We start from the raw sequence: 23,195 nt of genomic DNA on the forward strand, positions 1-23,195 counted from the left end.
ACAGTGACAAAAAGCAGGAAAATGTTCACTACTACAAGAAGCACTCCAGCTTGTGAGGAAGAGGAGGAGAAATGGTAACTTTGGGGCCTGTATGATTCTACACAGAAGGTAAGATGTGAGCTGCTCCCACAGCTGCTGATTCTGCAAAGAATCAATCTGCTGTTTCAAGTCCATGTGGTTCTCACACCCACTGGGTAAAAATATATAGAGGCTAACACTTTAAAGGGCAAAACATAAGTCATGGATATCAAAGACATATGTTTATGGAAATTCATTAAATGACAATTTGGTGAGAGACAATGTTGACACAGCCCCAACAGCCTAAACAGTTTATAAATAAACTAAAACTGGGAGCAGGAAAATATTCAACCACAACAATTTTTCAGATGGTCCTGGTGACAGCCAAAAAAAACCCCAACCCAACCAAACCCAAACAAAACAAAAGTAAACAAACAGAAAAACCCAAACCAAAACCAAATACAAAAATACCCCTCAAGAACCCAAAATTTCTCAATTTCTCAAGTGCTGGGATTAGTCAAACTTGGTGCAGAACAGCAGTTTCACATTAAATTGGAATGATTTAAAAGTATATAATTTAACAAACATAAAAAAGGGACAATACTTAGCACACCTCTGTGTTGAGTAAGCACAAAAAACCAAACAAATGAGGCAAAGTAGATTTTATTATATAAAAGTATCAATAAACAAACAAAACCCAAACAAATTTGGAGTAAGGCTACATTTGGGTTGTAACTGTAAAACTGAGGTTCTAAGAATTGATTTATTTTATCAAAGGAGATATTGTCTGGCTGAAATGCTAAGTCAAATCTCTCTTAACAGACAAAAATAGCATCAATGAGGTGCAACAATAGTCAAATAACAAATAACAAAACTGTAATCAGAGAAGTTGAGTCGTATCTTTTCACAACAGCCGTACTGAGCTTTGATAATCTATTAAAAGTACAGTTTAACTGTTTCCTCCTGTTTGTTTAATCATTTTGAAACATCATGAAAGACAATATTTTATACTCAAAAATAATGAAAGCTTTCAGAAATTCCACAGATTTGAGATCTATACATGCTGCAAACCCACTTAATTTTTTAAACATACAAACATAAATAAAGCGCTCAGAAGTGAAATTTCTTAGTGGGTCTTTCAAACATTTCCATAGTATTTAAATGGTGCAGGATTAATCTTTGTTTCTTACTACTAACAACATGATAATTTTCAAAATGGTCTCATGAGTTACACACTTTTGCACTATCTTAGAAATTTCATTGAGAACTTGCCTAACAAACAAAATGATCATAATTAGAACATAATAAAGTCAGACTCAGATGGATGAATCTGTTTGGAACTGCTAGATGTGAAAATAAACCCTTTGATCAAAATAACAGTGGCATTTATATTTTCCTTGAGGTAAGAAAGATGAAAAAGCTACAATCAAAAATTGGAGATATTTGCAAATCTGCTGGGAAACTCAGCTGGAAGGTTTAGTCAGGTGTCCTTTTAGATTGATTGTGTGCCTTAGTAATCACATTTTCTGGCAGGAACAATAAAAATGATGGATAACTCTTTCTATCAAAGGGGTAATCTGCTACATATTTTTACTAATAATTTAAATCAACAGGAATACAGAACAGACTCACCGAAGGGATGTCCAATATCATTTCCTCCACAGTTGCTAAGTCTAAGCCTATCCTGGCACTGAGAACTTCAAATATGTATTTATATGTAGCATTAATTCTTGCTCTTCGATCTTCTCTTGCTTTTTCATATTGAACCTAAAACATTAAGCAAGACTTTCAAGCTAAAAATACACAAAGCAATCACAACAATGACCTGCTACTTAACTTGCAGCAAATGTTGAAAAATACTGTCTTGTATTTACAGCTACAAAATGTCCTAATTTTACAAATACCTAAATTTTCAGAGGCTAAAAGAAGAACAAATTGTTAAGTATTATTATAAGATGTGAAGTCAAATCTGAGGATTTTTGGAGGAAAAACAAACATTAAGAATATTACAGTTAGATTTTAAGATTTTTACGTGACATTAACTGGCTTCCTTGTTCACAATCAAAATTTCAATTTATTAAATTAATACAGAAAGGTTAAAACATCCATTTAAAATAAAGTATCCAGAGTGGGTAAATATTTGCAGGAACTAAGGTGAATATAGCTTTGCTTCTATGTAAATTATTCAGCTAATATCTCCTGCCTCTAACCTCTATTACTTTAAAATTTTAAAGTATTACAAACATGGAAAAAACCACTTTTTGCCAGAAATAATTTAGTAAAAGAACTGAGTCTAAACAAAAATAAAATAAATAAATAAAAGATTTGAACTAATTATTAATATAAACTGAATTTAATAATCTGAGGAAAGAACCAGAAACTTGTAACCTTTTTTGCTTTGTGACTTTGCACGCTTGGAACTCCACTAGGGCGGTAAATCTTAGAAAAACTTTGACTTCGACTTCCAAGAGAACGAGACGAAGAGGAAAGGCTCGCTAATCGGTGGATTGCCACAGAAGGTACATCATCTGCACTGCCTGAACCTCTTTTAGTATTTTTTTGTGCTCCCGCCATTCTAAAATCTGAAATTTGAAAAGAGAAGATTATGTTTTTAACAATCCAAACATTTCAAGTCTACCTTTTGCAGAAGGCAGGAGCATCTCAAAACTGACTTTCCAGGTATATAAATTTAATAGCCTCACTGAATCCTCTTCCAGTTTTTAAAATGCCAGACATTAAATACATTTTTATGATAGGTTACAAATGTCAAGACGAAGATTGAGACATTTTTTAAAAACAATTTTTCATACACATGCGTTTTGTGGAGTGAATGCCTCTCTATAAAACAAAATATTTTACAATGTAAATAATTTCAGTGCATATCTAATTACTGAGAAATAGAAATGGTTTCAAACACAAATGACTTATTTAAATTTTAGTTTCTAAAATATATACTCAAATTCAGCAACTTAGAAAAGGCTTGCATACACAGAAATTGCTATTCTGCTCAGTGTACTATTTCAATAAGGATCAAGATAACTATCAAGAATTCCTTAGTAGTTAATATGATGCCTAAGGGCAGCCTACCGCTGCTGTAACAGTGTTATATACTCTCTTAGACATTATTACCTGATGTGGGAAATAAAAAATCAAAGGTGAGGCTGACATGAAAAGCAACACCTGGCTGAAAAACAACACCTGGTAGTACATTTCTAGCTCCTTATTCTTGCCCATATAATAAGTTACAAATTGGCTGATGTTCCATGGTTTTAGGCATGCAACCACCTGCTACTGAAAGTGTTCATCTCTTTCTTGAAGTAAACGTACCACCAAAAAAACAAATTAAGGAAAGCCACAAAAAAAAAAAAAAAAAAAAAAAAACACACACAAAAAACCAAAAGAAACCCCCAAATTTATCACATTTATTTATTTTTCTTCCTGTTTCTATGACTGGCCGGTCATCTACAAGGTTAGCAGTGATGCTTACCTCCTTGATTATTCCACTCAAGCGGAATAGGTTGGATGCTAGTTTCCCTGCCTTTGGCTCGCTTTTAGCTGATACCTTCCCCTGAAGCACAAGACGAGAGAGGCGGGGTTCTCACAGCTCTCTTTCAAACACCCACAAATGCTGCATTCTATCTTGGCATCATCCCTGGCTCTCCAAAATCTATACTCAAGATACCTGAAGATCTACCTTCAAAATCTATACTCCAAAATCTCAGGTGAGATTCTCACACTTCTCAAAAACCTATGTGAGATCCATCTGCCCCCTTCTCCTGGCTGGAATAACAAACATGATTTTATGTCTAAACCTCCTTTCCTTCCCTCCAGGATGCCCCAAACCTTCTCTACAGGAACTGTTCATTCAAGGAAAGCAGGTCTGGCTTCCAGCATGCATCATCTTAGGGCTGAAGGAGAATGAGAGGGAAGGAGAAGTGGAGGATTCCCGAGTATTAATTAAGAATAGCAGCCTGAAAAGCTGAGCTGCCTCAGCAGCTTTGGCAGAGAGATGCGGGCGAAGATCCCCACCGACCTGGCCGGAGCTGTCTCCTGACAGGGCGGGCAGTGGGGCGCTCCCCGGCGCTCCCCTCAGCGGGCAGAGCGGGCGGACTCCTCCTCCCGGTTCGGCGGAGGGCCCGGGCCGGTACCGGAGCCCGTAACCGCTGCGGGACGGCGGCTCCAACGCCCCCCGGCAGCCACGGGGCTCAGGGGACACCCGCCCGCTGCGGGCCCGCGCACGGCCGGCCAAAATCCGAGCCCCGGCATCCGAACCGTCATTGCACCGTAAGGACCTCGTGTGCCCGGGAACCGCTTGCCCGCACGGTTGGTGCGGGTAAATGCGCCTATGGAAGTCACTTGAGTAACGCAGACTGAGCTCGGCGCTGCAGAAGTGCTTTGCTCTCGACTATAAAACGTGTGGAGTTTTAATTTTTTTTTTCCCCACATAGGGTATTCAATCCTGGTTTTCATTCTGCGTTTTTGGGAGAAATATCCTTCACTCTTGGGCCTGAAATGATATTTTTATACTAAAGGATAGTGGGTAACTCCAGAGGGTGAAGAGACAAATGAAAGGGGGGCTCATCAATGTTTTAAAATATCTATAAAGGGGTAGGAGGGGAGTGCCAAGAGGATGTTTCCAGGCTCTTGTCTGAAGTGCCAAGCAATAGAATAAGGGATAAAAGGCAGAAAGTGATGCACAAGAAGTTCTTAATGTGAGAGTGACTGAGCCCTGGAACAAATTGCCCAGAGATGTTGTGGAGTGTCCCTCCCTGGGGATATTCAAAAACCATCTGGAAAAAATCCATGTACTCTAGGATAACCCTGCATGAGCAGAGATTGGAACAGATCCACTCTAGTCTCTTCCAATCTGCTCAATTCTGGGATTCTGTGACAAATGCTACTTGAAATATTTTCCCAGCATCTGGAGGCAAAAGCAGAACTCAACCTCTGTCAACACTAAACCAAGGCAGCCCTGGGTATGATAACAAGGCAAGGCCAGGATTCCCAAACAGCCTGATACTGCCAGGACTTAGGAAAGCAGCACCATTCCAGTGGAGCTGGGTTATCAGGTGTGTCCGCTCTGGCACTGGTGGGGTACCCTCGGCCTCACGGTGGCAACTGGAGGGATGCATCATCAGGTCACCATAGGGGATCCTCATTTTCATGCCACGTTTCAGATAAGTAATGCCACAGTCAGGGAAGCTCCTTTCCTTTAGCCCGTGTCCTGAACGCAGGCTTGTTACCTGTGTAGCATCAATTCACACACTGAGGGAAGACATTTCTACTTTTTATTCTCGTTTACTCTAAGCAGGGAGCTGGGTGGTAACACACAAAATGCTGGCTCCTCACTAATCAAAACTTTACATTACAGTATACTGTAACATAACTTTACATTACATTACAGTATTTATAAATTTCAACAAACAAAGGCATCAGCATTCATTAGTTACAAATTACATAACCTTGCTATTAATTAGTGCTCAACCTCGTATTTGCTAGTTGTGTCTCTCTGCTGGTTGTGGCTCGGCTCGTTGTGTCCACAGGAGCAATTCTTCCTTCCATTTGAGTCTGGTGTCCGTTTTGAATGGGTGGTCAATGAGTCAGAGTTGCAACTGCCCATTGCTGGGATTATCTTTTTCCCACTTACTGCTCAGTTTTGCTGACTTCACTCTTGGTGGCTCCAGTCCAGACAGCCCATTCATCATGTAGGATTGCTTTGTCTTTTCCTTAAAACGGATTAGCCAAGCCGACGACGTTCACAATGTAGTTGCTTAATCATAACTGTGCAGATAAAACTACTGACTAACAGAAAAACAAAATCTGAAAAGCTTGATTCAGAGCATGAGGGGCTCGCTATGAGTTAGGGATGCACTGGCAGACCTCGATCTGATCCCACACCTCCGCAGCACTCCTTGGGCATCCTTGCGACGGAGCGGCCGGGCCGCTGGTGGCGTGGGGCGCAACGGGGCGCAGCGCCGCCTTCCCGTCTCCTCCTCCTCCCCTTCCTCCTCCTCCTCCCCTCTGCCCTCCTCTCCCGACATGGCGGCCCCCGCGGAACCCAGCGGGCTCACGGACGAGGCAGCGTACGCTGCCTGCTCGGAGCCGGATGCCAGCACCAAGGTGGGCTGGGTGGCGGTGACGGGCGCGCCCCGGGGCTGTGGCGGCCTCTCCTTCCCTCACGGCGCCTCCGCGGGCGGACGTGCGGGGCTTGAGAGCTGGCATGGGAGAAGGCATGGGGCCGGGCCGGGTCCCGGCGGGGCAGCGAAGGGTGGCCGGGCCCGGAGCTGCCCTGGCGGGGTGTCTGTCAGGCAGCCGGGCGGGGTTCGGGGTCGTGGCGAGGGGCGGCCGGGCCGGGCCGGGCCGTGTGAGCCGCTGAAGCCCGCGGGGCGCGCTCGGCCGGGCCCGCGGCTGTCCTGGCTCTGAGCGAGCGCTCCGGCCAGTCCCTGCCCGGGCGGCACACAAAAATCCGTCAAAACGCCCCAAACCTTTTTAGTTTTTATTAGGAGAACATTGTAGTTGAATTATTTTTATACCCCCTCCCCCGTTACCTCTGTCAACTATTATACCACGTACTTTTTATCCACTTCGTCGTTCACAAGCCTCTTGGTATAGTACCTTGGAGCTTCAACAAAATGTCCTTACAGAGTGGTAGGCCGGTTTTGCTGCCAAGATATAATCAAGCTTGACAGAAGTTCAATACTTGTGCCATGAAATAATAAAAATAATGAGCTCAGGAGTCTAGGAGGCTCAATATTGAATATTCATGTGTCTGTTGCACTTGTGTGTGAAGTTGTTCATGTATGCTACAGTCCCATAAAATAAACATAAGGATACTCTGTTTTGATGCATCTGATAATACATATTGAATGATACCACTCATGGGATTGTTTATTTGTTTTAAACACTACGTTACAAAGACATATTTATTTAACACAAATTTGTATGTATAGAATCAGAACAAAAGATTTTATTTACACTTGAAGTAATTCTCTTTCTTACTTCTGAGCCTCCTGGTTTTAGAGTCATTACTAACTGGCATCTTTGTTATTACCCATAATTCAATTCTGGTTGATGTATAAAGTATAAACCTTTTTTCCCCACAGGATTTTATATTTCAGCAGACAATGTTAAGAGTAAAGGATCCAAAGAAATCATTGGATTTTTATACAAGGATACTTGGAATGACGTGAGTGGAATTTGTATGCTGTGATAAGTTTGGAGTTCTTTTCTGTTCTTCTGAAAATAACTATTTTTTTTGGATGTAATTATATTAATTGGTCTAACTACATAAACAATGCTGTCCCATCAGCTGATGCTTAGTTGGATGGTCTGGCAGTAAGCTGTAGATGCCTAAGCTGCAAATGAACTAATATGGGCCTTGACTAGAAATTTCTTTTTTTCTTAAATAGGTCATTAATTATCAGGGTACAACTTGCTTACTTCCTCTTCACTGAGCCTGCAGCTGACTGGTAACTTTTATGACTGTGCTTATAATGAGGAGGCTTATGGCTGCCTCCAATCACATGAGAATAAATCAATAAAGGATAAAGACAAAGTCCAGACTCAGTCTTTTGGAGAGGGCTTTTGGAAGGCATATGCCATGCCGTAGCTTAACACGTTTATGCTGGGGATTTTGTGCATTCTTAACATTTGAGTTTTGTTTTTGAACATCGTGAAATGAGTCCAGACTAAAATAAAATAAATTACTTCCACTGTAGTGAAAATGTGTGAAAATAAAAATTAAATGCCTTGTAAAAAAGAAATTGGATTAATTTTGCATGCCTGCTTGTTCCAATTAAATGTCTTACATAAAAATGTATGCTTCATGTATTTTTAATTTATTGTCGCATCTGAAAGGGATTTTATCATTAAAGCTAGCTATTGAAACTGCAAATGTATTTCATCTAAAGGTATGTTTGCTGTGTTCTTAAACTTTGTCTGGTATCAGTGAGCTCTCTAGAATGAGTAAGATTCAAAGTAGATCTTTTTATTCCTTGGTGAAATTTAAAGTGGTTAAAGGTATTCCCGTGAAAACACAGCCAAGTAACAGTGTGACAATCTGAAGATCCAAGCCTTTGTACTGACTTTTCTATTCAGTTACTGGTAGTTTGGTTTTTAAACATCTGATTCTTTTAAATTTTGTAGGTTTGTAAGGTGTTCTGGGATATTTTTAATTGATAGTTTAAAATGTAGCTATTTTAAGGTATGGATTATAGAAGAACAAAAATTCATGGAAATAACTTTTCTATAGGAGAAGCATCTTGGTTTATTTGCAAGCTGCCTGACTACCCTTTTAAGTTACTATTTCAAAATAATTGTTGCCCTTTAGACTGCTTCAAAAATTTGACTTTCCTACTATGAAGTTCTCACTCTATTTCCTGGGGTATGAAGATAAAAATGATATCCCAAAAGATAAAGCTGAGAGAACACCCTGGACCTTCTCTAGAAAAGCTACGCTTGAACTGACACAGTAAGTATTTACATAAGGAGAGATGACACTTTGTAACAGTGATTAAAAAGTATTGGATAAGTGTAAATCCCATTAGATTTAATAAAAAATTTGATCATTATTTGGGATCCATCTTCACTGTCATGCAAACTTAGAATATATCCGAGATTGGATACTTGGTTAAAAGGTTAATCTTCCTCTTTCAGAGCTCTTTCAAACTGCTAGATGAACACTAATATGAAACAGTATTTGATACATTTTATATGCATGCCATGTGTGTAAGTAATTTAGGGACCTTTCTTTGGATCCCCACAGCATCCTAATAATAGGTAACTATTGCTTTTGGAATCTAATCTGAAGAGGTATTAAGTCAAAACATGTGCTTCCTGTAAACAGGACAATTTAGTTAATGCTACTAATCATTATAATTGTGCAGACACAATCTCCCAAATGCTGTCTTAACTGCATGACTTGCTACCCTCACTTGCTGCTCCCCAGTGATGGGTAGTTCAGCTGATTTGTGCAGCAAAACCTCCCTAAGCTGAATGAGACGGGAGTACTCCTGACTCATTCAAATGCAGAGCCTAAATAATATTGAGGGAATGTGAACATGGCTGGGTTAGTCCCAAGACCATCCCTGGAGCCCATGGCTAGGGAAGATCTTTGTAGTTTAACGAATGCAGCCAACAGCTGAAATTCTCTGTTTTTTTAGGAGAAACAATTTACCCTCCCCAAGGAAACTAAACAATTAGGATTAGTTAATTTTAATGCTTTTCTTCAATATGTAATAATTACTTCTTACAGCAACTGGGGCACTGAAAATGATGACAGTCAGTCTTACCACAATGGCAACTCAGATCCCCGTGGATTTGGTAGGTCTTTAGTCTTGTCTTTATAGTTTTTAATATTTGAAATAAAATGTACTAACTCTTGGAAAGCAGAAAACTTGCCTTTCATCCTCTCTTCTTTCAACATGTATCCTGTGAAGGATGATGAAAATAAATGAAGCAATGTGTTTCAGAGTAATGAGCCATCGTTTCACTCTTTATCAAGAATCTAATCCTCTGGCAAGCAAACACATGCTAATTGTAACTACTGAGTGAAGAACATCACTTGTGGTTGTATATTAGATTATCATGGCCCTTAAACTGATTTAATCTTGGATTTCTGCTGTATAATCTACTAGTTAATGATTTTCAGGTAGGAGGACAATTCTGTTCATCTATAGCACTGAGGATATTATTTGTGTGGCTTGATTTGATACTCTGAGTGCTTGAAAGGTCACTGCTGTGAAATAAGTTTTCACACTTGGTCCAGCCACTTGACATTTAAAGCTCCTGAAGTGATTTGTAAGCTCAGTCCTTGCATAGCACTAGTGTCAGTCTCTGCAAAAACAGCATTAATGGTGAACTCCATGTGCTGTCAAACAGGGCAAATACAACAAAATCCTGTTATGGAGCTCTGCTTCAAGGAAGAACATGCTGATATACCAGTTTGATTGAAAATCTTGGTTTTTCCTATTCTAAATAAAGTTCTTGTCTAAACAACACAAGATACTTCAACTCTAAGATTTGTATTTAAAAAGCATTGTCAAAAGACAACTGTTTGAAGAAGAATAATGTTAATACCCAAAACGCTCTTCGTGGAGTTTGTTCTTAAATAGAAGAATAGTCATAGTTTATGTGAACTACAGCATGAAATACTAAACTAACTTCCACAGAACACTCAGCAATATTTATAATGCACTTAACTCTTTTTACCTTCTTGCACAGGACACATTGGAATTGCTGTTCCTGATGTCTATAAAGCTTGTAAGAGGTTTGAAGAACTAGGAGTGAAATTTGTGAAGAAACCAGATGATGGTAAGTCTTGATCAGAAATGCAAGTTTTTTTTTTGTTGGTTTTTTTTTGGTTTTTTTTTTAGTATATTCTGTGTATGAGATCTTCCTGGAAAGCTGGGTAATGTGTTGCTAGGAGTTGCCACTGCTCAGAGGTTTCTAGAACGTTACTCCTGCACCGCCTTTTAGAGCGGGCAAAACTGGCAATAGATTCATCTCAGTAACATTAATACATCAGTCTGCTACGTGCCTTTTGTATGCAGCCAGACATTCAGTAAAATTCACATTCTCTCTTGGTGTCATAGTTTACATGACATGTATACTGCTGCCTAGAGTTGGTACAGAATTTACTGTAATATGGACCAAATTTACATGGCACATCTGCTTGGAAATAACAAGGAATAACAATCTGCTTAGGAAAATAAGTCAGAAAACAATAATTCCTACTCATTTAAACTGAGTCATTCTTGACTTTTCTAGCTATTTTCATGTAAATCCACCTAACACCTACTATACAACCTACTAGTTATTATATTTTTAACTGGCTTTTTCAGCTTCGGTAGGAAAAGCCCTATTAGTTTGTATCATAATTGACTTGCATAATGTATAGCACAAATGTCTAGAGAATATATGAGCACAGAATGTGTATGTGAAAATATTGCAAAATTCAGAAGTGGTGAGAAGTCTTGTATTTTTCAGCTGGGTTCTCTTTCATAAAAACACCTCATGAGATTTTTAGAACTCATGCATTCAAAAACAGATATGTAATACTAGTAATTGAAAAGAGATTTAAGTGATTTTCATCTTATTCACTGTGTTCTCAGCTGAAGCAAAATAAGAAATGTAGCTGAAAACTTAAATTGATTTCTTGGATTAAGAATAGATGTTGGTATTTCTAGCATTTTAGAGTTTCTGAGCCTTTTTTAATTTGTCTGTTAAACAGTGAGAGGCTTGAAATGAGAGTTGCTGACTTAGTGCAGTGGTACGAATGAAAGTGCATAGAAGTAAAAGCTATGGAGAGAATCACAAGAACTCCTGAAGCAGACAAGGGGTGGGGGCAGAACAAAAGCTCTTCTTTAAAATTCAGAAACAAAATTGATGCAGCAATGACAAGGAAGATGAAGAAGTTTTGGGCTTCACATGGTTTGTAGAGCAAGCTGGGAGATCAAGCATACGGTTTACTTTCCTGCTTTACTGATCAAACATCTATTTTCTCAGTTGTTTTTGTGACTAGAATATATTAAGAGCTAGGCTGGTTCTGTTACAGTAAATAACTTATTGGAGCAACTATAACTACAAGTGTGTGGTTAACACTTAAAAGATAACATGTTAACCTGTGCTATCCTGATCTACTGTTGAAAACAACTTTTGGGGACCCTGTTTTAAGGAATAATATAAACAGTAAAATTTATAACAATTGTGTCCTGCATTTCTCTGCTTCATGAAGTGATGCAGAAGTATACTGTAAACCATGTCAGAGGTAAATTTATTATGGTGAAAGTTCAGTGTGGAGTCAGGAATGATGGGAGATTAATAGGGCAGAGGAACATAGGATTTTATAACAGCAAAGCCAGCTCAAGAAAATATATCAAAACATCCCCAGAGCACAAAAATATTTTCCTGAATTTCGAGGATGAACACTTACAGGGGCAATGCAAAAAACTTCAATCAACAAGATGGAATTGCAAGGTGACTTAACTACAGCTTTATTGAGAGTAGGATTGATACTTTTGCATACAAAGATCTAATGCTGATTAAAAACTAATCTGGATGTTTTTAGAATTATCCATCTAAATTTGAACTAATTCTCATGCAAAAGGAAAAATATTTTTCAAAGTGATCATATTTGACATTTAGAACCAGTCATGTAGTCTTAATTTTATCTTTTGTTTTTTCCCTAATAGGTAAAATGAAAGGACTTGCATTTGTTCAGGATCCTGATGGCTACTGGATTGAAATTTTGAATCCTAACCACATGGTGACTCTCACTTAGTGCTGGTGAAGTATATTGTATAAGAGAGACCCACTTTCAGACTGCTGGAGAAAATCTGTAACAGTGTTTGTGAAATTTGCTTAATAGAGAGGAATCAGTCATGTTCAGGTCACCTCCCAAACTATCCCCTGGGACCTCACTTGGATTCCTTTTCTCTTGTCCTGTGATGCCACTGCAAAGTGTTTCCAGTTAGGAATACTCAATCATTTTCTGGAAGAACACTTAAACAGATTCTCCTCTTGAACATTGATTATGTTAATATTTCAATAAAAACTGTCAAAAGGTGAGTGACCAGAAGCTCACTGCATCTCACACTGATTACATTTAAACTAGCAATGACAAGAACTCCTGTTACTACTGATGAGCATCAATGAGGCAGCAAAAAGAAACTTCCCTGTATTTCTTCCATGAAGTCACAAGATCCTGAAGGCTTCATGTCCTATCTTGTATACTAGAAAATAAAATATCAGGCTAATTCTGACTGAAGTAGTAGCATGCTTATAAAAGTCATAATCTTACTTACATTATTCCAAGCAAAACTCTTTTAAGGAGCAGCCTTAAGCAGTCTTTCAAAAAGGAATTTTACAGAGGGAATAAATCTGTACAGCAGAAAGAATTCAGTCTTTCAGCTCATGTTCTGACTGCTGAGTGATAGCCAAGAAAAGAGGTCTCATTGTTGCTAACTCACAGTAACCCTTTTCTCTTTCAACACTAGGAAGAATTTACTCATAATTTTTGTTTCAGTAGAAGCCTGAGGCTATATTTGACTTAAATGCTCTGTGTATTCTGCCTTAGGAAATTAATGAAAGAGTATCTGAAACAACAGTTTCCTACTACTAGACATTTGATCTGCCCTCCCAAAATAAGTGATGGTACACACCAGTGAGCAGCAGGAAAACATGTAGCATTTCCATGTGTTGCACAAACTCTAAAACCCTCTGCCTTGTCTTACTCTGGTTTGAATAGCACCTAACTTCTTCAGTTATGTGGCTACCAAATAATGTGTAGTGTAACCAAAGGCTAATGAATAGTGTAAAGGCATTGCAGTTCACTTCCCAATAAAGCATTGGTGAAAACTACAAGAAATGTTAAAGAATGATGATGTGTTGCTTTGCTTAATGAATTCTAGATGACTGAAAGGCTTGCTGTTTTGCTTTGAGGATTCTGTTTTGAATCACTGTACTAGCAGTGAAATTCCCAGTGGTCCTTTCCTGTGGTCCTTTCCTGTGGACTCTTCACAGACCTCACTGGTCCATTTCTCTGTCTCCTGGACAGTCCTGGGAACCCAGTCAATTGCCTGGTGCTGGCCAGCACCAAAAGGAGTTGGTCACCTAAAAACTGGGTGAGGCTTGACTCCAGCTCCTCCTGTCATATGTTGGTCCCAGATGGTGGAAGGACCCTGGAAAGCCCCTGTGTGAGCAGAAAAGCCACACTATGGAAAGCAGTGTCCACAGAGGAGACAGAGGAGTCCTGCACATTTATTCAAATAAAGGGAGAGAGTTCACTGGGGCACACCTGTTATAAACTCCCAGCCACATGTTGCCCTCCTCCTTTCCCCGCTGGCTGAGGTACTAGGAAGGTACAGCCTTCCTGAACTGCCTACCACATGCTTCCTCCTTAAACATGTCATTTCTCCCCAGAGTTCAGAATCTCAGGCTTGCATGGGGACCCATTTGTTTCAGGAGTCAAATTTCTGGGCTCCAACAAACCTGCAGATTGAAGTTGGTAGAGACATTAGGAACTGTTTCAAAGACATTAACACATGCTGCCCATGGAATTGTTTGGAAAGACATTGGCACACATCTTTCCAATCATGTAGTCCAGTGGATACCTACAGAAGTAGGAGCAGGCTATGCTAAACTTCTCCGCTTAGTAATCAAAATTTACTGTAAGCATGTTGGCTAATCTTGTAGTGACCCTTGGTTTTTTATATGCTTGACAAAGTGTGGACATGATAGATTTTGAGGTAGTAAAGAGGCAACTAGTAAAAATCCACTGGCATCTACAAACTAGTTACAGAAGTATCATGAAGTGGGCAAGGTTTGGCTGGGTTTGGGTTTTTTTGAGAAAAAAGGTACTGCTGCTTGTCATACTGAGAACTAATTTAAACCAGTATCCACAGATAGGAAATCCAAGAATAAACTACTAAAGAAAAACACTTAATGGTAAGTCTTTTAACCTGCAACGTTTTTAAAATATTTTAGATGTAGGACATTTCTGAAATTGTTTTATGTTCTCACTGACTACATGCCGCTATTTTTGCTTCTTCCAAGGAAGGCTTCCTTTCTTCTAAATAAAGCGTGGCATTAAATAGCGTGTAGGGCTTAAATTTAGCTTCGTGCAGTGCAGCCGAAGTCACTCTCACGGCTACACAGCGACAGGCCCACATTCCCCATTCCCGCTGGGAGAAGCTCTCCTGACGCAGGAAAGCAGGACACGCACCGGAGGGCAGGAGCCACGCACGCCGCTACCAAGGAAACGGGGCTTTTGGACGCAGCCGAGGAGCAGCGGGCGGGTGGCGGGGAAGGTTAACACCGCTCGCAGTCCCGGTGTCCGGCCGCGCCGCTCTGTCCGTCCCGCCCGCCGCGCTCCAGGGGCGGAGCAGGAAACACAGCGGCGGCGGCGGCGCTCCCGCGGCGCGCCGGGAGCCGCTTGCGTCACACGCAGGCCGCTGCTGCCCGGTGACGTCAGCGCGCCGCCGGGTGACGTATGAGCGGCGGCGGGGCGGGGGGAGGAGGCCTCGGCGGCGGCGGGGCCGGTGAGTCCCGCGGGCGGGAGGGCGCGGCGGCCGTGACCCCCAGGCCGAGCGGGGTCCCGGGGCTGCCCGGGGTCCGGAGGTGCTGCTGTCGGCGGCTCCCGCCGGGCGCGGGCAGGGCGGGCCGGGCCGGGGGAGCGCCGCCGTCCGGGGAAGGCGGCGGGCGCGTTTGGCGGGGAAGCGGTTTCACCTGAAGTGCCTTGTTGTGGAGGCGAGGGAGCGGCGGCCGAGCGGGCCGGGGTCGCTTCCCCTGGCGCCTCCCGAGCTGCGGGTCGGTGGCGGCCCGGGCTGCCCCGGGCGCGACCTTGGGCGCATCGCCGGCTCCGCTCCGCGCCCGCCTCACCTGCCGGCCCCTCGTCTGCCCCTGGCTGGCTCCTCAAGGCCCTTCTTGGCCATCTAATTCGAATTTTATTTCTTAACAAGGATAAGTTCGGTATTTTGACGCTCTCGCAGTACTCAGTGTTTTCCCTGGTGCTTTGGTGTCGTAGTAGTTTAACCACTCTGCAAGTTACGCACTACTGTGATTCATGGAATTACTCTTAGCTTAGGAGACACATAATCAGATTTAAAAAAAAACAACTTGATGTTAACTTGGTAGCAATCTGCCAGTGATCTCGCTTGCTGGACAATGTCTTTTGCTCATGTTTTTAAAGCGCAGCATACAGACCTCCTTAAAGTCCTTTGCTGGAAGCATTTAAGCTTTTATGTGTTTTAGGATTTAATTTGAGCCTGCTCACAGAGCAGGTGTATTTGATGTATCTTCTGTTACAATTCTAAATCAGCTGCTGGAACTGTTCAATTGAGATGTTTACTCAAATTTAACAAAAAAAGATCCCGAGAATTTTCATGAATGGCTTTTTAATGAATTTTGATAACACAGGCCAACTTGATAACATGCATTACTTATAGGAAAGATACTTACATGTTACATTTTGATCCTCAAAAACCAGGAGACTTTCTTTGCAAAAAGCCTGGATTTGATTTGCAGGATTAAGGTGTGATTACTTCCTAGTTCTTGAGACTACCTAAAAATATTTTTTTCTGCCTTCCCCTTTGTTCTCTTAAACATATTCCATAAAGAAAATTAGAGTGACCCATATGAGAGAATTCATAGATCAAGATATCATCCATTTAGCAAATTAAATACACTTTATTTTTCCTCCTGGAAGGTTTGATGGGAAGATTAACACTAATTTGTAATTGTTGAGAAAGACTCGTTATGTTGGTTATGTATTTAAGCAGGTCAAACTTCTAGATTTCTCCATTTCCTAACCTTACAGTTTTATTTTGGTTTCCTGTTCAAAAAAGGCTTGTGCAATAGGAAGGTCAGCAACATTCTTAAGTTTTGTAAAAAAAAAAACAACCACCAAAACCCAAACAGAACCCCTAAAACTTTAGTTAGGCAGAACACTTGGAGAATTTTGTCTGTATAGGGAATAAAGCATGTGTCACACAGTTTGTATGGACCTGGTTTAATTAGGACACCCATCTGGGAAAATGGCGTTTTCAGGGACGTTAATGCTGAGATGTAGCAGAAATGTCAGGATGGAAATTTTTGGCTTATAATGAATATGGCAATATGTTACTGTCTTCTGTGATGGTTAGAAATATTGACGGTCAAAATTAAGTTATGATGACTCAGAATAGCAATACTATTCCTGCGTTCTGTTTTTAGAAGTTTTCCCGTTAAATTGAAGGCTTTTTAAAGGATTTATTTCTGCAAGAAGTTGAGTTGAGAAATACGCATCTCTTTCGCTTTCCTCGTTGGGCTTTGTGCTCATGCTTTCTGATGGTGTGTGTTTCATGCATTGTTCCAGGAAATGGTCCAGTTGTTGCTGTGCAGCTGGATGTTGCTGAATAACATTTCTATGATCTTGCTGTTCAGTCTGCCTGCTGTTCAGAATGGCGAAGAACCCTAATTTCCCAGAGGCCGGGAATCTGCCTACGGGCTACGCGCACTGCAGGTCTTCAGACAGCTTCGCTGGTGAGTGGGCCCCATGTGTTTTCTTGAGATTTTAATGGTTTTGTTGTGTGCCATTTTAACCAGGTTAATTTTATATATGTGTTAATAAGTAATCTGCACTAAGTATATTGTTCTTTGTACTTTGCTAAACTTATCCCGTCTCTTCTGTGACAGGAAAGCGGAATTCTGAGCGGAATGTAAAATGTTAGCACTACAGCACTTAAGTGACAGGAATGTGTCTGCAGATGAGCAGGGCATAACTCCCCATATGCTTTGAGTCAAAACATCTTTTTGTACTAAATTGCTGTTTAGAATGCTGTGATTGGATGGTGTAGTTACTCTCCATTAATGTTACCATCTGCTTTCCTTTTAATCCTTTCACAACAGAAGGGTTGGAGATGAGACTTGGAAGTTCTGTGAATTGCCCTTACTTGTGCTTTCAGATTCTGTCGATTTTTTAAGTCGTATGAGTTCATTATGTTATTTGTGGTTTTGGCTACAAAGTATCAAATCATGTTTGGGGTTGGTTTTTTTTCCCTGGTTACAATTTTCGCTCAGGTTCAACTTTGGTTGAACTAACTATTGTTACTTGGAAATGCAAAGGAGCTAGGGTTCTGACAGAAGCAAAGTATTTACACTCTGAATGTTGAAGTATTTGCTGAAAATTTCTGTTTCCTGAGATTATATATTTATGAAAAGACATATGTATATCCATTGAAAATATGAAAAACGTATGATTGGAACCACTGGTATGTTTGTACAGTAGTGTTACTGTTGGATCTGTCATGTTCTGGGAGTTTGTGGTAATAGAAATTGAAACTAAAGTAATATTTTACTGGAATTTTTTTACAATATATGAAGTAATTATGAAGTAATGAAATTACAAAAAATCGAAATTCTACTCAAGTGCCATCCAATCAACTGAGAAACAATTTTTAGATAAGAGAATGTAAAAGAAAATTTAAGAAAATTTTCTTTTTGTAATTCTGATAAAAGTATTAGCTTGCTAGGTACAAACTAGAGGATGTAGGAATTAGTTGTTTTAAGACTATGAAATTATTTGCTCAGTGTCTATAAGCTGGACTTGTATAATGAAAAACTCAATTCTAGCAATAGTCTGTTTACTTGCATTTATTTCTAAAGTTTTGATAGAGCTATCTGTTATGTAAGCATTCTTTACTCATGTTATGTAAAATTTTTCTTCAAATAGTTCATTATACCTGGTAGAAAAACAACACTCCCATGTTTCATTGAAGCAGCACTGCTTTTCAGAGGATCCTTCAATGTTAGCCTAAATGAGGGCGGGAAGAGACTGACTGCTGGTCTTTCATTGCAACTGAGAGTTGTTCAGAAAGGATGTCATTGCTGTTGTTGCTAAATTTCCTAGATGATGTTTTTGAATACCATAACATGTTGCAGATTACCTACTGAGTAGAAGTACAGAAAACTGAAAGCATGGAGGGGGTGGTTGTTTCTCCAGGCACAGCGCACATTATGTAGCATTGCATGCTGCCTTATGTCATAAATACTGGGCTGAATTTTTCACATGCTCACTGTTAAAGATGGCCACCAAATAGTGTGTCTTTCACTGAGGTCAGAAAAGTGGTTTGTAGGCCTTAGGACTTAACAAATGCTTTTTCATATTGTTGCAGTTCTAATGGTGCCTCAAAATCACTGAGAAGACTGTTTTGATTGTTTATTTCTGTGTCATGACCAAAGCTGCAGCAGCTGACTCCTGAAGCAGTTAATTAGCTCTGAATACCTCCTGGAAGTAGGTTGTGGTGCTGGCAGCAGGCTTGCGAATGGCATGTTCTTTGACTGCCAGGAAGAGTAAGCATCTGTATTCTCTGAAAAGGTGATGTTGTTTGATGACAGAAGAGCCAGAAGGAGCTTCAGGAAGGGTTCAGTGCAAGTTCTTAGCAGCATTCATTTTTTTTTAAATCATAAATATTACTGTCGAATAACAACTAGAAAAAGACATGTTTAGCTATACAGGGAAGTTGTGAGCTTATAGCAATTTGGCACAACTAAAGAGGTTATTAAGTTTTACTTCCTCAAACAAGAAATGTACAGATCGCTTAACGAGTTGCCTGAATTTGTACCATTAATTAATCCAGCCTAGGAAGTGATGAAGTCATGTATTATTTGGTTCTATATTTGGAGGCAGGACTGTCTCACTGATCTGCTTTATATGGAAAGTCCACAATACAGACAGAACTTGTGTTGGAAATCTGTACTGGTAGACAATAGACGAATTGGGGTGTTTCTTCAGTATACTGAAGAAACTGAAGTATACTGAGGTACCCATGGCACACAGAGTAGGCATGGCCATGGTTTTGTAAAGGTGACAGTGCCCAGCACTTTGGGTCATTCAAACATTTGAAAGGCCTCCTCAGCTTGTAGCCATCATTTGAGCCCTGTATTTCCTGTGCTCAGCAGGTTTGTGTTTGAAACTGATGGCTGGAATAGTACATGGAACCAGCAATTTGGAGAGCATTACACATCAGAAGAAATTTGCCTTGCTGCTTACACACAGGCCAATATCTAAATTTCTGCTTTCATTGCTTGATGTTCAGCATCTTGATGTTCATAAGGACTGGGTATCCTCGGGTCACTAGCAACTGTTCCCACTTCAGACTTTGCCCTCTTATATACACTGATACTTGTTTAGACAGAGGTTTATGTACTCTTGAGAGAGAAATGTGCTTTTGATTTTATTTGTTTATTTAACCTTAAATAGAAACAATTTCTCTTGAGCTTTTTCCCCTGTTGGCACATGACACTGTCCACAGCTACTGAAAGCAAAGTTAAAACAGTCTTTCAGTTTTATTCAGGCGGTACTTGTTCTTCTTTTTAAAGATGAGTGGATTCAGGAAACAAAGAAGAAGAACATAGTAAAAAAGTTGAAATAAAAATAGATTGTAAAATTAAAATGTGCCAATATTTGTACATGAATGAAGTGTCGTAAATCAGCCTCCTGAATCAACAAATGTTTAACTAGCAGCACAGAGATTATACAGAGTTCCTTGATGATGTGTAATTCACATGCAGCTGGTTTGCCTGACTATTGCAAATGAAGATCAACAAAGCAATTATGGGTGTGGTATGGAAGTCTTCAAGGAGTACCCAGACCTGAGACTGTAGCTGAGTAACAAATAACATCTTTTTGCATACTCCCTCAGTGTAATAAAAAGTTTTCTATTTTGAAGACATTTCAATTTTACCATTGTCTATGAAGTGTCAAACAATTATGTTGTGGTAAGTGGTGTTGCTGGTACAAACAGATGCTGCTGGGCTGATGTAATCAGCTTAATCTTGCTTGTTAGAAAGTAAATCTTACTGGAAATGTATGTAGAATAAATCTAAATTGTCTTAACTAACAGTAAGTTAACCAATGCAAGTGGAAGAAATAGTCTGTTGTGATGAAAACCTGAAAAGTAATTTGCTTTCATGTCAGGATAGAAGAATGACTACAGTGTTCTGTGTTCCCATGGTTAGGCTGCCTCCACTATCTTGGCCAGTGTTGCTGGTTCTGTGCTGTAGTGGCTACACAGGCACACAGCTTCTAATTCAAGTAGCAGAGACGGCAGTGGAAACCTGGGAGTTTGTTCCCATTTGTGTTGTGATCTGTGATTGATTTAGTATGCTGTATTTTTTCTTAAATTTTATTTTCTATTTCTATCACTTTTTGTTTAGTTTCATTTGAGATTCTTTGGGACTGTGTTTCCATAGTATCTTGATTTTGGATAAAGCATTTCCGTGTGTTCAACTGCAAATAATAATTGACCCCAAGTGCATCTATTTGGGGTTTTTTTTACATATTTTCTCATAGTATTTTTACAGTAGAATATAAAAGTGTATTTCAGTCATGAATATTTGACTTAAAAGATTCATATGTTAGGTGTGTAAGATATGGCCTCATCATTCTGTGGTACACCACCTTTTTTAGCACTGGATATCTGCCTGTTTTGAAAAGTGTCTAGTAACTGGAGCAGGGAAGATACGTCTGAAGATATGGATGGTCATTATCTGAAACAACGAACTCCTTTTTAAAGAAAAGCAAACCAAAGTGTCACAGTAAAAGCCAGTATAAGACCTAAATTCACTTTTGGATGCTCTTGCTATTGACATTACAGAAAGTCTCTGTTGCCAAAATAAACCAAAACCATAAAAAGCTAAAACTTGGTGTGAACGAAAAAGAAATAAAAGAATTCTATAGAAGATATGACTGAAGCATTTATCTGTATTACACATTAGTGGGCAATCTCCTAATTTTATGATTGAGAGGTATGTGTGTGTATATGTGTGCAGGAACAAAGTCATCAAGAAAACAGAATGTAAAGAGTAAGAAAATTGAACTGTACATTGTAAAGCTTTTCTCTCTGATGGACTTTATTCTTTATTAAAAATTTTCCTGATTGTTTATTTTCTCTCTGTTCTGAAATGCTGAATAGAAATCTACAGAAACAGTTTTTACTTTTCACTGATTCTAGTACAGACAGGAGAGTTAAGACTAAGCTTAATTGGTTACCTTGCTTATTTCTATTTTGTGTCTGTGCATTTTAATTCAGATAAAAATTGCTTTCTAATGGTAACATGATGTAAAATAGTTTAATTTTTAATTCCCTTTGTTGGAAACTTTTTCTTTTAAGTAAATGGGTTGACTGAATAACAAGGTGCTAATTCTCTGAGATACTTAGCTAGAATTGTTGATGCCAGCTATGTTGAGTCTGGTTGAAAATGAACTTTGATAGAAAACCTCAGCTTAATTTTTCTTGTAATATATAATTACTTAGATTAGTCACTTTTTTTGTTATTGCAGTTACGCTTGCTATTTTTAATATTTTTGCCCTGTATACTACTGCTTGCTTTCTTTGTGCTTTAGGCTACCAGTACCACCATCCCTCCAAGATGAGCAACAGCCACCCGCTTCGTCCGTACACGGCTGTGGGGGAGATCGACCACGTGCACATTCTGTCCGAGCACATTGGTGCCCTGATGAACGGGGAGGAATACAGTGACGTTACCTTTATTGTGGAAAAGAAGCGTTTTCCAGCACACAGAGTCATCCTGGCTGCTAGATGCCATTATTTCAGGTGAGTAAGGCATTTTGTCAGGCTCACAGGAAGTTTGTGTGCAGATGAGATAAACATTATTTCCCTGTGAACTTTTCAGGGTGTAATCATCTGTCCATTGAGTGTGACCTTTTCTGTGTCAATGTTTCCCAGCACATCAAATCATTGTGTTCAAATAGAAAAAGATAAATACCAATGTCACAGTGTTATTCTTTTGACCTTCATTAAATTGGATTTTGAAGGTAGCTTCACAAATTCAAGAGAAAGAGAACTTGAGAGCTGAGAAGTACTACTGCAAAGTTGTTTTGATTTCTCAGAGTATAAATGGTATGTTTCTATGGAATATAGTGAGATAGCAAGTTGGAATTTGATGAATTGGAATTGAGAAGAAGTTAGACTGATACAGATGAATATATATTTTAAAACTAGGAATAATACTAATCCATTTTTTTTTTTAGGAGCTGGAAATTTTTCAGTAGAAATACATTTAATATCCCTGTGAATTTTGCCAGAGGGATAAGCTACTAACTAAACTAAACTCTATTCCTTATAGAGCATTATTGTATGGAGGAATGAGAGAGTCTCAGCCTGAAGCAGAAATTCCTCTTCAGGACACCACTGCAGAAGCATTTACCATGCTGTTGAAATACATTTACACTGGTCGTGCTACACTACGAGATGAGAAAGAAGAGGTTCTTCTTGACTTCTTAAGCCTGGCACATAAATATGGATTCCCAGAATTGGAGGATTCCACATCTGAGTATCTTTGCACAATACTTAATATTCAGAATGTCTGTATGACTTTTGATGTTGCCAGTCTTTATTCTCTTCCCAAATTAACTTTTATGTGCTGTATGTTCATGGATAGAAATGCCCAAGAGGTGCTCTCCAGCGAAGGCTTCCTGTCACTTTCTAAGGTACATCTTTAGTTTGTACTTCTTTTCTCCAAGATTACTGATTTCAGTGATAATACAGTTTTGTGACAAAATACTAATGAGGGCACCAATTAAAAACTTGTGTAAGCTCATAGTTACTTTATGCTTGTGAAACTGTGATGGTTGGAAATGCTCAAGATAAGCTGAACTGGAAATTTTGGCAATCTGT

The 23,195-nt window shown here is 39.6% G+C and overlaps 3 protein-coding genes and 1 long non-coding RNA gene across 6 annotated transcripts in view; 2 read left to right on the plus strand and 2 right to left on the minus strand.

Moving 5' to 3' along the window:
* The window catches only part of DNAH8 (dynein axonemal heavy chain 8), a 114,255-nt gene extending 111,662 nt beyond the window's left edge, over positions 1 to 2,593 (minus strand). The window contains exons 1-2 of the mRNA XM_074538596.1: positions 2,407 to 2,593; positions 1,651 to 1,785 (exon numbers count right to left, since the gene is read on the minus strand). Of these exons, the coding sequence (XP_074394697.1) occupies positions 1,651 to 1,785; positions 2,407 to 2,592 (321 nt within the window). The 5' untranslated portion in view covers position 2,593. The remainder of the gene's footprint in view (positions 1 to 1,650; positions 1,786 to 2,406) is intronic.
* Positions 2,594 to 5,981: 3,388 nt separating this feature from the next.
* Positions 5,982 to 12,581, plus strand: GLO1 (glyoxalase I). The gene is made up of 6 exons (XM_005483114.4): positions 5,982 to 6,138; positions 7,122 to 7,204; positions 8,348 to 8,488; positions 9,272 to 9,339; positions 10,240 to 10,329; positions 12,210 to 12,581. Exons 1-6 carry the CDS (start codon positions 6,058 to 6,060, stop codon positions 12,296 to 12,298), a joined length of 552 nt encoding a protein of 183 aa, XP_005483171.1. The 5' UTR covers positions 5,982 to 6,057; the 3' UTR covers positions 12,299 to 12,581.
* LOC141728510 (uncharacterized) lies at positions 12,257 to 14,886 on the minus strand. The gene is made up of 2 exons (XR_012579497.1): positions 14,741 to 14,886; positions 12,257 to 14,007 (listed from the first exon to the last, which is right to left on the minus strand). It is a non-coding gene; the product is annotated as an uncharacterized LOC141728510 (long non-coding RNA).
* BTBD9 (BTB domain containing 9) overlaps positions 14,684 to 23,195 on the plus strand; it is a 109,592-nt gene continuing 101,080 nt past the window's right edge. Inside the window, exons 1-4 of one of the 3 annotated variants that reach the window (XM_074537233.1) lie at positions 14,684 to 15,056; positions 16,939 to 17,037; positions 21,902 to 22,112; positions 22,645 to 23,008. In XM_074537233.1, the coding sequence (XP_074393334.1) occupies positions 15,008 to 15,056; positions 16,939 to 17,037; positions 21,902 to 22,112; positions 22,645 to 23,008 (723 nt within the window). In that variant the 5' untranslated portion in view covers positions 14,684 to 15,007. Of the gene's footprint in view, positions 15,057 to 16,870; positions 17,038 to 21,901; positions 22,113 to 22,644; positions 23,009 to 23,195 lie in introns of all 3 variants that reach the window. The other 2 variants (XM_014264388.2, XM_074537234.1) reach the window with 2 other exon arrangements.

Source organism: Zonotrichia albicollis, chromosome 3 (assembly GCF_047830755.1).
Source record: "Zonotrichia albicollis isolate bZonAlb1 chromosome 3, bZonAlb1.hap1, whole genome shotgun sequence".
NCBI lineage: Eukaryota > Metazoa > Chordata > Aves > Passeriformes > Passerellidae > Zonotrichia > Zonotrichia albicollis.